This window comes from Physeter macrocephalus, chromosome 18 (assembly GCF_002837175.3).
Source record: "Physeter macrocephalus isolate SW-GA chromosome 18, ASM283717v5, whole genome shotgun sequence".
Taxonomy (NCBI): domain Eukaryota; kingdom Metazoa; phylum Chordata; class Mammalia; order Artiodactyla; family Physeteridae; genus Physeter; species Physeter macrocephalus.
Window position 1 is genome coordinate 84,145,801 of NC_041231.1, and position 13,893 is coordinate 84,159,693.

Genomic DNA, 13,893 nt, shown 5'->3' on the forward strand with positions numbered 1-13,893 from the left:
AGAAAAGGGTACCCTCTTGCACTGTTGGTGGGAATGTAAATTGATACAGCCATTATGGAGAACAGTATGGAGGTTCCTTAAAAAACTATAAATTGAACAACCATATGACCCAGCAATCCCACTATTGGGCATACACCCTGAGAAAACCATAATTCAAAAAGAGTCATGTACCACAAAGTTCATTGCAGGTCTATTTAAAATAGCCAGCACATGGAAGCAACCTAAGTGTCCAGTGACAGATGAATGGATAAAGAGGATATGGCACATATATACAATGGAATATTACTGAGCCCTAAAAAGAAATGAAATTGAGTTATTTGTGGTGAGGTGGATGGACCTAGAGTCTGTCATACAGAATGAAGTAAGTCAGAAGGAGAAAAACGAATACTGTATGCTAACACATATATACGGAGTCTAAAAAAAAAAAAAGGTTCAGAAGAACCTATGGGCAGGACAGGAATAAAGACGCAGACGTAGAGAGTGGTCTTGAGAACACAGGCAGGGGGAAGGGTAAGCTGAGACGAAGTGAGAGAGTGGCACGGACATATATGCACTACCAAATGTATAATAGTAGCTAGTGGGAAGCAGCTGCATAGTACCAGGAGATCAGTACGGTGTTTCGTGACCACCTAGAGGGCTGGGGTAGGGAGGGTCGGAGGGAGAGGGATATGGGGATATATATATATACGTATCGCTGATTCACTTTATTATAAAGCAGAAACTAACACACCATTGCAAAGCAATTATACTCCAATAAAGATGTTAAAAAATTGTAATGCTATATCAAGAACATACTGAAATATAGTTAAAGAGGACACTGTCAAAACTTGTTCTTATAAAGGTGACATACAACTTACAAATCATGCAAATTTCTTTTTAAAAAGAATTAACCAATGACTGGGACCTAAATTCTGTTACGTTGTACAAATTTATGAGTAAAAATATGTGCTGCTTTTCTTCAACCTTTCTTTGGTGCCAATTTAGTACAAAGAAAGCTTAGGTGAAACAATGCAGCAACTGTAACCAAACCATCAATCCTGCAGGTGATCTCGAGGCTGAACTTCTTCACATAAAGCAAGAGGAGAAGCTATCCTGCTCAACTCCTGCTGTGTAAGAGAAGTGTCAAATAAAGGCTTATTTTCTGATGAAAAGGCAGTGAATTTGGTTCCTGGAAGAAAGTGGTTATCAGTACAGAAGTTCTAGTCTCTGCTCTTGTTGCATGAGACAAGCAGTTTGTTTTTATGGAAAATAAATCACAACATTCTTGGGAACAAGCAAGTGACATTAGAGGTATACAGTTTTGTTTTGTTTTCTTTTGAACAAGAGGCAGATTGAAATTTATAGCATTACAGAATGTCTTGAGTCTTATCAATTGTCACAGCATAGGACTCACTTGTAGGAAGCTGTAAAGGTTGCAATAAATTGGGGAAAATGGGCTTTTAGTTGTCAGCAAGCCAGTTAGCATAGAACATCTGTCTCTTGTCCAAGTAGTCTCAGAATATTTTTTGTAGCTTCAGAAATATACCACCACTAATCTGGAACTTAGGGAGAAGGAACTCAGTGGTACCTTATCTAAGGAAAAAATATTAATAAGAAATGGATAAACATATCCAATTTCTTCTTACCATGAAAGACATGTAACCTGGGCAGACAACTGCCATTTACAGACCACGTTAGCACTCAGAAGGCTTGGTAAATCTACTTCCAGTGAGATCTCAGGGATGTCTTCCATTAGGAACTTTGGATGGAGCCAGTCTTTACACCATGGTGCTAACTAAGTCAGTTGACAGGGCTTCTTCAACTTCCCAATGCTGCTCTTTAACTCAATTTACGTTTGTTTTATAATACTTCAACACAACACTTTTTCTTAAATAACCAGGGTGTTGGCCATTGAATAGTTGCAGAGAGACAACCACAAATCTCGTAGGCCCCTCCATTAATACTGTGTGTAGGAAGAGTATTAGCTTTCTTTCTCTTTGATTTAGACCTTGTGTTAATTGTGCTGTGGCAAAGTATCTCTTTATCCAGTACAATACTGGCCGGATTGTTTTTCCAAATTCCACTTTGGTTTTTCACTAGCAACCGCTCAGTAGTTCCAGGTGTGTGTCTGTAATGTTGTCTATTTCATTCAAAATAAATGATATCTTTTAGCAGTTCCTTTGCTAATAGTTCATCCCATAGATAAACAAGTTTCTATTTCTACCCTTGAAAAGTAAACTTATTAGTAATTATTCTCCCTAAGTGGGAGAAAGAATTACTCCCTTTGTCTTGACATCTCTTCCTACATGGTGTGCCTATCAAACAAATCAGTTCTTTCAGTATTGTAGAGCATTCTGAAAGCTTTGAAGCATATAGCCCTTACTAATTGCTAGCATCCATAATTTAGTCATATGTCTATTCCACAAGCAAAATAAATGTGCAAAAATTGGTATTATTAAACATCCATCTAGAGATGCTAAAGATGATCTGGGTGCAAAAGGTACCCTATCAGTCTCTATAGTTCAGAATTTGGGATCTGACCTTAAAGAAAAACCTTTCAGAGGAGCATTACATTATTAACCACACGAAAATTGCTTTCTAATAACCAAAGCAGAAGAAAGCAGTAAGTATTCCTCACTTTTGGAGAAACTTAAAATTTCTAATAGTCATTATGTTTCTTCTGAAATATAGTTAAAGAGGACACTGTCAAAACTTGTTGCTTTTACAATAAGCAATATTTATTGCTTTTACAAATCCTAAGCTATGAAAAACACAAAAGCATAACAAGAATCAGTCCTATAGGAATTGATTCATCCATCTGGGGAAAATACATAGCAGTTGGTTTATTTCCTTCCAGAACAGGAGTTAAACACTAACCTCTTTTAACTGTCAGCACTTCCTTCAGTGCTACTGCTATTTTTAATTGCAATATCTCTAGTCTGACCATGATCCTTTCACCTAGAGTTTTACAGTCATGTGTTTTCAGGCCACATCCAAAACAAACTCCTTGTTATGCTCATATATGGACCATCCACTAGAATGTATACCTAGATAGGCTTCTAAGGGTACCTCTAGTCACCCTCTCTATTAAACATAAAGGCACTACATGGAATAGATTCACTGTTAAGTATGTTGTAAATTTCTTGGTAGTTTCAACAATGTTCAAGTAAGCCATGAAATGTTGGGAAAACTTGTGGCATACTTCTGGCAAATCACTGTTATAGCATCACCTGTGAAGTCTAAATATAAAACGCCTTGGGAAAGTGAAGAGATGTAATTACATTCTCCACAGCTTTCCTAACCAAGAAGTTTTAGAAATTGTGACTGTACAAATTTGCCCCAAAATACAATCAGGAAACCTGGACAATTCAGGTTTTTCTCACAGGGCACAAATTAATATGATAGTCCTCTCTTTATTGGATAGACCTCAAGGTTTGAAATTTATACCAAGGTAGAAACTCGGAAACTTTCCAGTCTTGCAGTCTGATATAGTCTCCAAAGAGTTCAATGAGAATGTTCTTTTAATGCTAAACGTCAAACACCTTGGTGCCCCTGTAACCTTTGGCAGAATGCTTTCTAGTGGTTTCTGCATGGATTCAACAGAGAATAAACATCAGCATGCCATTTACCCTGATCAGAAAGATGAAAATATCCTTGATAGGTATATTACACATTACCCCTAACTGTGTCTGAATATTATCTCCAAACTCACAAAACTGTGATCTCTGAGATTAACAGTAGGATAGTAGTGAATGGTTCTGTAGTATAAGAAGCTTTTTGTATAAGTCCCTCAAGAAGCATTCCTAAATTTCAGCTCCTGTGGAAAGTCTGAAGTTGAGAATTGATGTTTTAGCATCATCTTCAATTCATTATCCAACCTCAGACATGGAGTTTTGAAGATCATATACTTTGATACTGTTTATGTTACAAAATTACCCAAAAGTAACTGGGTCACAATGTTCTGATCTTTTTACAGTGGTACATGTGGTCAATATGAAAAGAAACAGACATTAAACTCCAAGGCCGTTTTGTTACCATGAATCATTACAGCACCATCCCCCAATCAGTGGTGTGAGGCATCCCAGTGGCATGAAAAGCCTGCTATATAGATATCCTACAGTTGTATACAGTAGCTGTTAGAAAGAAGGTGCAGCATTCCACTGTGGTAACCATGGTAATCACCACCTGGTAATAAACCAACGTTCCTCTAGAAAATAATTGAATCTATGCCACAGTCAGCCAGCCAGAATCTAACTAATATCAGGGACTGAAGCGGTTGAAAAATGTTTCCTGAATATTGATGAAGATGCTTACCTCTTCTAAAAATAGCTTCCAGAACTAATGAAACACCAATTCACATATTTAAAGTTCAAAATATCAGAAGCAATATAAATAAAAAGGAAACCGCCTAGATACTCTAATAAAACCAGAGTATAACTAAGACAGAGCATATGTTAAAGCAGTCAGAGGGAGGAAAATACAGATTATCTTCAAAGAGAGAAGATTAGACTAACTGCTGGTCTTTGGCAGCAATAATAGAAACCAGAAATAATACAGTGGTGTTTTCACTGGGCCCAGTGAAAATAGTTGCCCATCTGGAATTTTTTACTCAGTGGCTGTGTTTCATGAATGAGGAAAACAGTTTCAGCAAAACAAAAGTCAAGATCATTTACCACCAACAGATTTAATGTAGAAAATTTGAAAGATGTTTATATTTCAGGCAGAAGGAAAGTAACCCCAGATAGAAAGTCTGGGATGAAATAAGAAATGAAGAATGAAGGGAACAGTAAATACGTGGGTCATTCTAAAATATATCAATTATAAAGCAATACTAATGTTATCCTGTGGAGTTTAAAATGTAAATAGCCAAAACAATAATATATAAATTGAGAAAGAGTATAAGCTGTTAAATCGTTCCAAGATCCTTGTGTTACTCAGGAGTTGGATAAAAATATTGGTTCATATTAGACTAAAGTTTGTATGCTGTCATTTCTAGAGTCATGATCAAACAATAATAATAATGATAGTGTAGAACTCCCAAACATCCAAAAGTGAAAAAAGAAGAATGATAAATATATAAATCACTCAACTATATTACTTCCTGTCTGATTCTACATTCTGTGGACCACTCCCTTAATGCTACACATTATCAGCCAAAAAAACCAAATAATTTAAACCAATCTAAATACCAGTTTTAAGACATAAAAACACATAACACACATAACGTTTCCTTTGTTTTCTTGCTTGCTTGTTTTGTTTGATTCCTGTTTCTTCTGTTTTCTTTTGTGTGTATGGTGGGTGTGGGGAGGATTGTCAAGCTGAATTTGAAATTCATATGTAACAACTAAAGTGTTAGATTAGCCAAGGAAATTTTGAAAAATAAGAACAAACTGGAAGAACTTGAGTCCAAGATAACAAAATGCTAATTATAATAAAATGTTAATGTTAATTAACATTGTGTGGTATTAGCTATACTAGTTAACATATTGTGGCATATTAATGAACATAGTGTGATGACTCAAGTGTAGACAAACTAGAAAACAAAGCAGAAATTTTAGAAATAAATATTTTCCCAAAGACAGTGCTCTGCTTTATGTTGGCACTGCAAAGCAATGAGTGGAAAAAGCCCTACTAAGTCATTTAAATGTCCATTTGAGAAAATATACTGTGACACCTACACAAATTTCAATAAAAACCAACTGCAGATGGATTAAAAATATTTAGTAGAATTCAACATTGCAGCAAACTGGGACTTGAATTTTCTTTAAGGGATGGTTTTAGTAATAGATACAATTGCCTTATCACCTGTGAGACTGTACAGATTGTCTATTTTTGAGTCAGGTTTGGTAAATTTGTGGAATAGATTAAAGATGCGTGCAAATTCAACATTCATTGCAGCTCTATTTACAATACCAGGACACAGAAGCAACCTAAGTGTCCATTGACAGATGAATGGATAAAAAAGATGTGGCACGTATATACAATGGAATATTACTCAGCCATAAAGAGAAATGAAATTGAGTTATTTGTAGTGAGGTGGATGGACCTAGAGTCTGTCATACAGAGTGAAGTAAGTCAGAAGGATAAAAACGAATACTGTATGCTGACACATATACACGGAATCTAAAAAAAAAAAAAAAGGTTCTGAAGAACCTAGGGGCAGGACAGGAATAAAGACGCAGACATAGAGAATGGACTTGAAGACACAGGCACGGGGAAGGGTAAGCTGGGACGAAGTGAGAGAGTGGTATGGACTTATATACACTACCAAATATAAAATAGATAGCTAGTGGGAAGCAGCCGCATAGCACAGGGAGATCAGCTCCGTGCTTTGTGACCACCTAGAGGGGTGGGATAGGGAAGGTGGGAGGGAGACGCAAAGGGAGGAGATATGGGGATATTTGTATATGTATAGTTGATTCACTTTGTTATAAAGCAGAAACTAACACACCATTGTAAAGCAATTATACTCCAATAAAGATGTTTAAAAAAAAAGATGGGTGCAAATTATTTGCCATTCATCTCATGGAAAGGTAGATTGTATTTTCCCTTCCCTGAAATCAGCACTGGACCTGTACTCACTTAGACCATTAGAATGTTGTGGAAATGACACCACACAATTTCTGAGGCTAAGTCTAAAAAAGTCTTGCAGCTTTTACTTTCCTCTCTTGGGAGTACTGAGCTATCAGGAAAGAAGTTTGTCTTTATATCTGATGGGACCACATAGGCCACATTAGAGGCACTGGAACTTCATGCAGAGGGAGAGAGTGTCTCAGTGTCCCAGATGAGACTACAGAGACTGTCTCACTGCAGCCATGTGAGAGACCCTCCATAAAAACCACCCACTAAGCTCAACCAACTCTCAGAACTGTGAAAAATCATCAAATAGCTGTAGTTTTAAGCCACTAAGTTTGAGAATGATTTGTTAATGCAGAAATAGATCATGAAATTTGTTGCCTTTCAATAAATTTCATCTAAAATATCAAATCTGCTGCCACAAAATTCTTAAAAATTTTTTTTCTTTTTATTTTATTTATTTATTTATTTATTTTTGGCTGTGTTGGGTCTTCGTTGCTGCACGCGGGCTTTCTCTAGTTGCGGCGAGTGGGAGCTACTCTTCATTGTGGTGCATGGGCTTCTCATGGCGGTGGCTTCTCTTGTTGTGGGGCATGGGCTCTAGGAGCACAGGCTTCAGTAGCTGTGGCATGCGGGCTCAGTAGCTGTGGCTCATGGGCTCAGTTGCTCCACGGCATGTGGGATCTTCCTGGACCAGGGCTTGAACCCGTGTCCCTTGCATTGGCAGGTGGATTGTTAACCACTGCGCCACCAGGGAAGCCCCACAAAATTCTTTATAATATTTTCTCAGCATCTTTTTAATGTCTATAGGATCTCTAAGAATGCCATCTTTTCCATTCCAGATGTTAATAATTTGTAATTTGGATTTTTTCTGTTTTTCTTCCTTATCAGTCTTGCAAGTTTATCCGAAAAAGAAAAGGAAAATATTCTGGCTCTGTTGATATTCTTTAATATACATTGATTTTCAATTGTATTAATTTCCTCTCTTACTTTTTCTGTTTCAATTCTTCTACTTTTTTTAAGTTAAATTCACTTTTTCCTGATTCTTTTTTTTAAATTTATTTTTAATTTTTTTAACATCTTTATTGGAGTATAATTGCTTTACAATGTTGTGTTATTTTCTACTGCATGACAAAGTGAATCAGCTATATATATACATATATCCCCATATCCCTCCCTTTGTGTCTCCCTCCCACCCTCGCTATCCCACCCCTCTAGGTGGTCACAAAGCACCGAGCTGATCTCCCTGTGCTACATAGCTGCTTCCCACTAGCTACCTATTTTTCCTGATTCTTAACTTAAGCTTTCAGATCTCTGATTTTTATATATTTCTCCTTTTATAATTTAAGCATTTAAACCTATAAATTTCTCTCTAGGGACAGTTTTGGTTTCATGTCACAAATTTTGAAAATCTGTTTTAATATTTCTTTAAAATATTTTCTAATTTCTCATCTGATTTATTCTTTCATAAGCCATGGATTATTTAGAAGTGTATTACTTCACTTCCAAAAATTTGGCTATTTTCTCAATCTTATTGATTGTAATTTAATTGGATTGTTGTCAGAGAATATATTTTGTGAGATTTTATTCCTGTGAAGTTCTGTACAACTTGTTTTATGGCCACAAAGTATGGTTTATTTTGTAGATATTCTTTGTAAAACTTAAGGAAATACATACCCTGTGGTTATTGGATGTAGTCAAAATATGTGCCAATTATAAATAAAAATTTGGTGAAGATGGTTCACATCTTTAATTTCTTTACTTATATTTGTTTGCATGAATCTATAGAGATGTTTTTCTGCCTTCTATCTACTTCCCAATTTCCCACGCCACCACAATGAATGTTACCAAACTTAGGTTTGGCTGCTCACTGCTCAAGAGCCAATACTTGGACGACAAGTGTTGGATGGAAAGGAAAATTTGCTTTATTCTGGAGGCTGGCAACTTGTGGTAGAAGGAGGCGGACTCGTGTTCAAGCAAAAACTCTGAAGATTCTGCTTGGCCATGACAGGTTTTAAAGGGAAAAGAGGAAATAATCTCAGTTGATCATTAAGGTAGGGGGTTAGCTTCTTCATCATTTTCCATTCTGTGCAGACTTGCTGCCTCCTGTGATCTTCCTCCAGATGTTATCTTGTTCACATAGTTCTCTCACAGGATTACTGAAGGGGAAGCTGTGGAAATGGTCTAGTCATCTATTATTTGCTTATTATTCTTTCCAACTTCTTTAGTCTAAGAAAAGAATCAACAACATTAGGTGAGGCAGTGTGTGATCAAAAGATTTGAGAGGTATGCTTTTAGGGGCTGCTTACAAATCCCCACTATCAGACATTATTCCATTTCTGTGAGATTAGGGGCCAAGATCCATCTTCTGTAGCTAACAGATAATAGACTTCACCAAGCTATATTTTAACTTAATCTTTACACCATGTGAGCCATGCTTCACTAACCTCTGGCCCTAGCATACCTCTCAAATCTTTTGATCACACAATTCCTGTTCTTTGACTTTCTCTGACATTGTGTTCAAATGACCATCACTTTAAAATAAACTTCTGAATTATCTACTCTTTAGAGTTGATTTACATTTGAAACTGATTCTTAGGATGGAATACAATAGCAGAAGCCACCATCTTCTTAACCCATTTAGTGCTTTCTTTGAAACCTATCCAATTCCTTTATACTATTGAAGTCTTTGGAATTTAGAACTATATACTGATTTACAGTTGTAGATCCACAGTGTTTTATGAAAGGTCAAAGAAAGTTTGATTTACTTTTCTAGCTTGTTTCCCATCATATACTATTTGTCAAGTTTCTTTTGATGAGACAAAATTGTAATAGGAAAGAACAAGTCTGATTCCATATTTGGGTCTTTTTCTTTAACCTTTGCATTCTACTCCTTTGCTCAAGGTAATCACTAAAGAGAGGTTGCCTATAGCTTAAAACATGCATAATGGCCCATCTCTAAGAACCCTGCTCCCCAGGCCTGAGCATTAAGCTAAAATACCTTAGTTTAGCTCACAGGAAACATCCTGACCAGACCCACCTGTGAATGGCTGCAGGAAAGAATTTTAACACATCCCCTCTGGAGTCTGGCTGGAACCAGGAAGCATTTGCAGCAACCTATTGCCTTTTTAACTTTACCTCCTCACCTCCCCCTCTTTGCTTTGTAAAAGAAACTAGCATGCAAACCCAGGCAAGATGGTTCTTTAGGATATTAGTCCACCATCTTCTTGGGCTGCTGGCTTTTTCCAAATAAAGTCCCTACTCCTGGCTCCAACACCTTGTCTCTCAATTGATTGGCCTGTTGTGTGGCAAGCTGTGTGAGCTTAGACTCAGTAACAAAATTATTTTAAGGCAGGACAGGAAAAATTTGACATAAAATCTTTCTGCCATTTGAGCCACTATCTCTCCCCCTTTTGCGTGCATTGTGCATTATACATTAGCTAGATCCCATTATAAGACATTGGAATGCCTATTCACCCAAAAAGAAAAAAAAAAAGCAATTTTCTCCTGGTGTCAGCAAGGTAGCTCCTTAGGAAATAACGTTCATTCCTTAATTCTGTAAGGGGTCACAATGACCCATTACTTGCCTTGCTGGACTCTGTAAACTGCCAATATGTTACTTTGATGTATAACCCTTTGTCTCAAAAATTTATATAACTGTGCTTTGACCTCTAATGGGTGGAACAGTCCTCAGAGGTTTCTGAAAGACTATCTCTCAGGTTATAATCATCAGTTTGGCTGGAATAAAATTCTCTTTCTTAGATTGACTATTGATTAATTATTTTTCCATCAACAGTTTATATCCTTGCAGTTTGTTTTCAGTTTTTATGTATCACCTTTTTAAACTTTTGATTTAAATTTTTTATTACATAAAATATTTGAATGTGCCTCAAGTTAAAACTACTAAAAAGACGTATTAGGAAAAGTCCAGCTTTCATCTCTGTCCTATCTAACATATTCCCTTCTTTTGCCTTATAGGCAACCATTTAAAAAATCCTTCCATTATTTCTATTTACAAACAAAAACAGATGATAGATAGATGATAGATAGAAAAATAGATAAACAGATAAAATGAATGGTGTATCTATATATTCCTATTCTCCTCCTCTATCTTATTAAACAAAATGTTGTGTACTATACACACAGCCCTGTACGTACTGAAAGGGTATTTTGGATATTATTCCATAGCAGGTTATTCTCATTTTTTCCTCCAGCTGTTTGGATGTACATCAGTGAATTTATATAATCCCTTTTCTTTCCCAGCACTGTCCCTGATTTCTGCTAAGATAAGGTCCATTAAGGATTTTCCTGTAACAGACAGTAAGTTTACTGCACAATCTGGAGGGTCTCAGAAATGTACCTTTTCCAATAGTTTTGGCTTTGTCCTGAAGGCCTTCTGAACCCTATTTATGGGGAAGAATGCATCTCAGCCAAAGAGCCGGCATGCCACTGCCTTTTATTTGAGAGACAGTAAAAGACTGAACTGTTGAAGCCCACCATTAGTCTAATAAAAGAGGAGTTCAAGAAGTACCCAGGATTAGATATTTTCTTCAAAAAAAAAAAAACAGGGAAAAAGAGAAAAAAGAACATGATTACAAAAATGGTCAGGGCATCACATCCTTACAAGTCACCTGTATTTCTTACATTTTTTGCCCCTTTCTGTATCCCATGGTGTGAAGAAACTTGCATGCTTGTCTTTGAGAATGCAAAGATGTAGGAGACAACCATGAAATGGGTTCAACAAAGTTTTTATTCTAGTTCAGGAAAACATTCCTAATTAGAGAGTACAGAAAACCCAAGAAAAAAACAGGGAAGGAAGCAAGGAAATCTTTCAGATCCACAAGTGACCAAATTTCAGCAATGTTAATGAAAACCATTATTGCTATATGATGCAATTCTCCTTTTTTCTTTTCTTTCTACTTCCTTCCTTGGAACTGTATGAAGCAGATGATTTTCATCCATATTTATTTGAGAAAGACTTTAAAAAGGAATGTGGGCAGAAGATGAGTTCAGATGCACAGGAGGCAGTAAAGGTTAAAAACAAAAGGGACCAGGAAAAAATGAAGATAAGGTATTGCGATCAATATTAGGGACTTCCAGGTCAAGGATAGGGGCTGAGGAAGCCATCAAGAAGGACATTTTCTGCAGGGTCACTCAACCAAGAGCAAACTAGATCCTGAGAAGTACTGTCATTGTGGAAGAATTACAGTGAAGCAGGAAACATTTTCATGCTGCGAAGAAGTCGGGACAGAAGGTTTTTGCTTGAGTGCCACCATCCTCCCTTCAGCTCAGGAGTCCTGCAAAAGACAGAGGAGAGGGTTGTTTCCAGATCTAACTCTGTAAGCAGTTTTTTTCTCCTCTTTCAGGGTCTCATGTTAAAGCATTGAATTAAGAAGGAAAACAAATTCTTAAGTCTCCCTGAGCCAAAGTTACTTCAGAGCACAGGCCTTCTGTTTAGTGGAGAGAAGAAGCTTTAGTGGAAACTGCCTGATCTGAAGTCAGATCCAAGGTCTTTCCCATTATTTATGTCACCTGTCTTGTCACCTCTACCATCTGTTCTAGGGAGACTAAGTATGTCTCTAAAAGAGAGTTAAAGAGCATTACCTGTTGGCTGAAGTCCAGAGTGTCCTGGGAAAGAGAAGGGAAGATATATACTTAAAATATATGGAAATTAATCTGTCCCCAAACAGAATGTTCCCAACCCCCGACCCCCACCTCAGATTTCTGTAATACCACAACCTAATCACATGATGACAGGGCAGGGAGGAGAGCAGACACTGAGAGTTGGTAACCTACGAAGCTTCTGTCACACAAATCCAGTATAAGTTCATCAGTCTTAGTGTCTCTTCCTGCATTTGTCCCAGGATCTCCACCCAAAATCTCCAAGCATGTTAACATTTTTCTTATCTTTGCAGGCCATCACCTCTTATATTTTAACCGTAGCTAACCATGGACTGTCAATTTCTGGATTTTCAGGAAATTTGAGGTCAACTAAGCAAAGAAAGACTTTACACAGCATCATTGATATACAGAGAACTAACCGAGCAAAGTCATATTTCTTCCCCCAAAAGTCTGTGGGGAGGCTCAGCTGCCAACAGGTTCCTTACCTTTCTGATTCCTGAAGTAGATGAACAGCCCCACCCCAAGGAAGAGCAGACCAAGAACAAAGCCTCCGATTCCACTCATCTTCTTGCTCTGAGCAGATTCAGACTGTGCCCCTGAGAAAAGAAGCTAGTTTTAGTGATATTTTACCCCAATTCTTACTTCTCTAATTGAGACTCTGAGATTCAGAGCTGTGACAATGGGGGTAAAAAGCCTGCCCTGCAAGAAATAGAATAAATGGCCATTTCTGGAAAAGAGATTTAAGAATCACACTAAGTAGATACACACTGAGAATTAAACTCATTTAAATATCACAGCCTTGACATAAGGCCACTACTTCAACATCTTAAGGGTGAAGTGCCAGGAACTCAATGAGGTTAAGTAGGTTGTCTAAGGTGGCAGAGCTAATAAAAGGCAGAGCTGAGGTTGGACTCCCTTCATGTCAGGAAGGTCCCTACATCATAGAGGACACAGATCACAATGAACAACTCTTCTCAGATCACAATGAACAACTCAGAGCAACAGTGTCAGAAGTACGAGCCCAGCCTGAAGAAGGGGACTGGTGCCCAGGGCCAAAGAGGTGACCATGACCTGAAATAAGATGGGAGGCTCAAAACAGGGACACCTCTATTCTGCTTGTCAGGCATAACTGCCTTCTCAGGGGGTACAGGTCTTTGTACAAACTATCACAGGATATCTATAAATATCAGAGGATTTCTATCACAGGATATTCACATGACTACCTTCCTAACCTCAGCTGAAGGATAGGAGAGAATAGAGCAAATGAACAGATGCTGTGGGGAGAGGAGAAACCTGACACTCAGGGGTAAGCAAGCCCCGTCCATGGTGGCTGAGTAACTTATGAGGCCAGAAAGCTTCTCACTCCATTCCACTGTGACAGGGCTGGTCCAGCTGGGGTGCTCCACGTGGCAGGTGTAGACCTCTCCACTCTGAGGGACTGTTTCAAGCATCACCATGGTCTGGAAGGTCCAGTCTCCATTAGGGATCAGGCCTGTGGAGACCACCCCCGCCTCCTCTTCCTGGCCATTCCGGAACCACCTGACTTCAATGTGGCCTGGATAGAAACCATTCACAGAGCAGACCAGGAGGTTGTGGTGCTGCAGGGGCTGTGTCTTTGCAGGATACACAGTCACTGTAGGCGCCACTAGGAGAGAAAAAGGTAGAGGGGATAAGTGAGGGAGACAGAGTAAGTCTCGTTGGTTGGCTGCCTTTCTG

At 38.0% G+C, this 13,893-nt stretch overlaps 1 protein-coding gene across 1 annotated transcript in view; it reads right to left on the minus strand.

Annotated features, from left to right (window-relative positions):
- Positions 1–11,287: 11,287 nt before the first annotated feature.
- LOC102978546 (DLA class II histocompatibility antigen, DR-1 beta chain) overlaps positions 11,288–13,893 on the minus strand; it is a gene marked incomplete at its 5' end in the record, with an annotated part of 7,683 nt that continues 5,077 nt past the window's right edge. Inside the window, 4 exons of the mRNA XM_055080022.1 lie at positions 11,288–11,852; positions 12,160–12,183; positions 12,663–12,773; positions 13,541–13,822. Of these exons, the coding sequence (XP_054935997.1) occupies positions 11,839–11,852; positions 12,160–12,183; positions 12,663–12,773; positions 13,541–13,822 (431 nt within the window). The remainder of the gene's footprint in view (positions 11,853–12,159; positions 12,184–12,662; positions 12,774–13,540; positions 13,823–13,893) is intronic.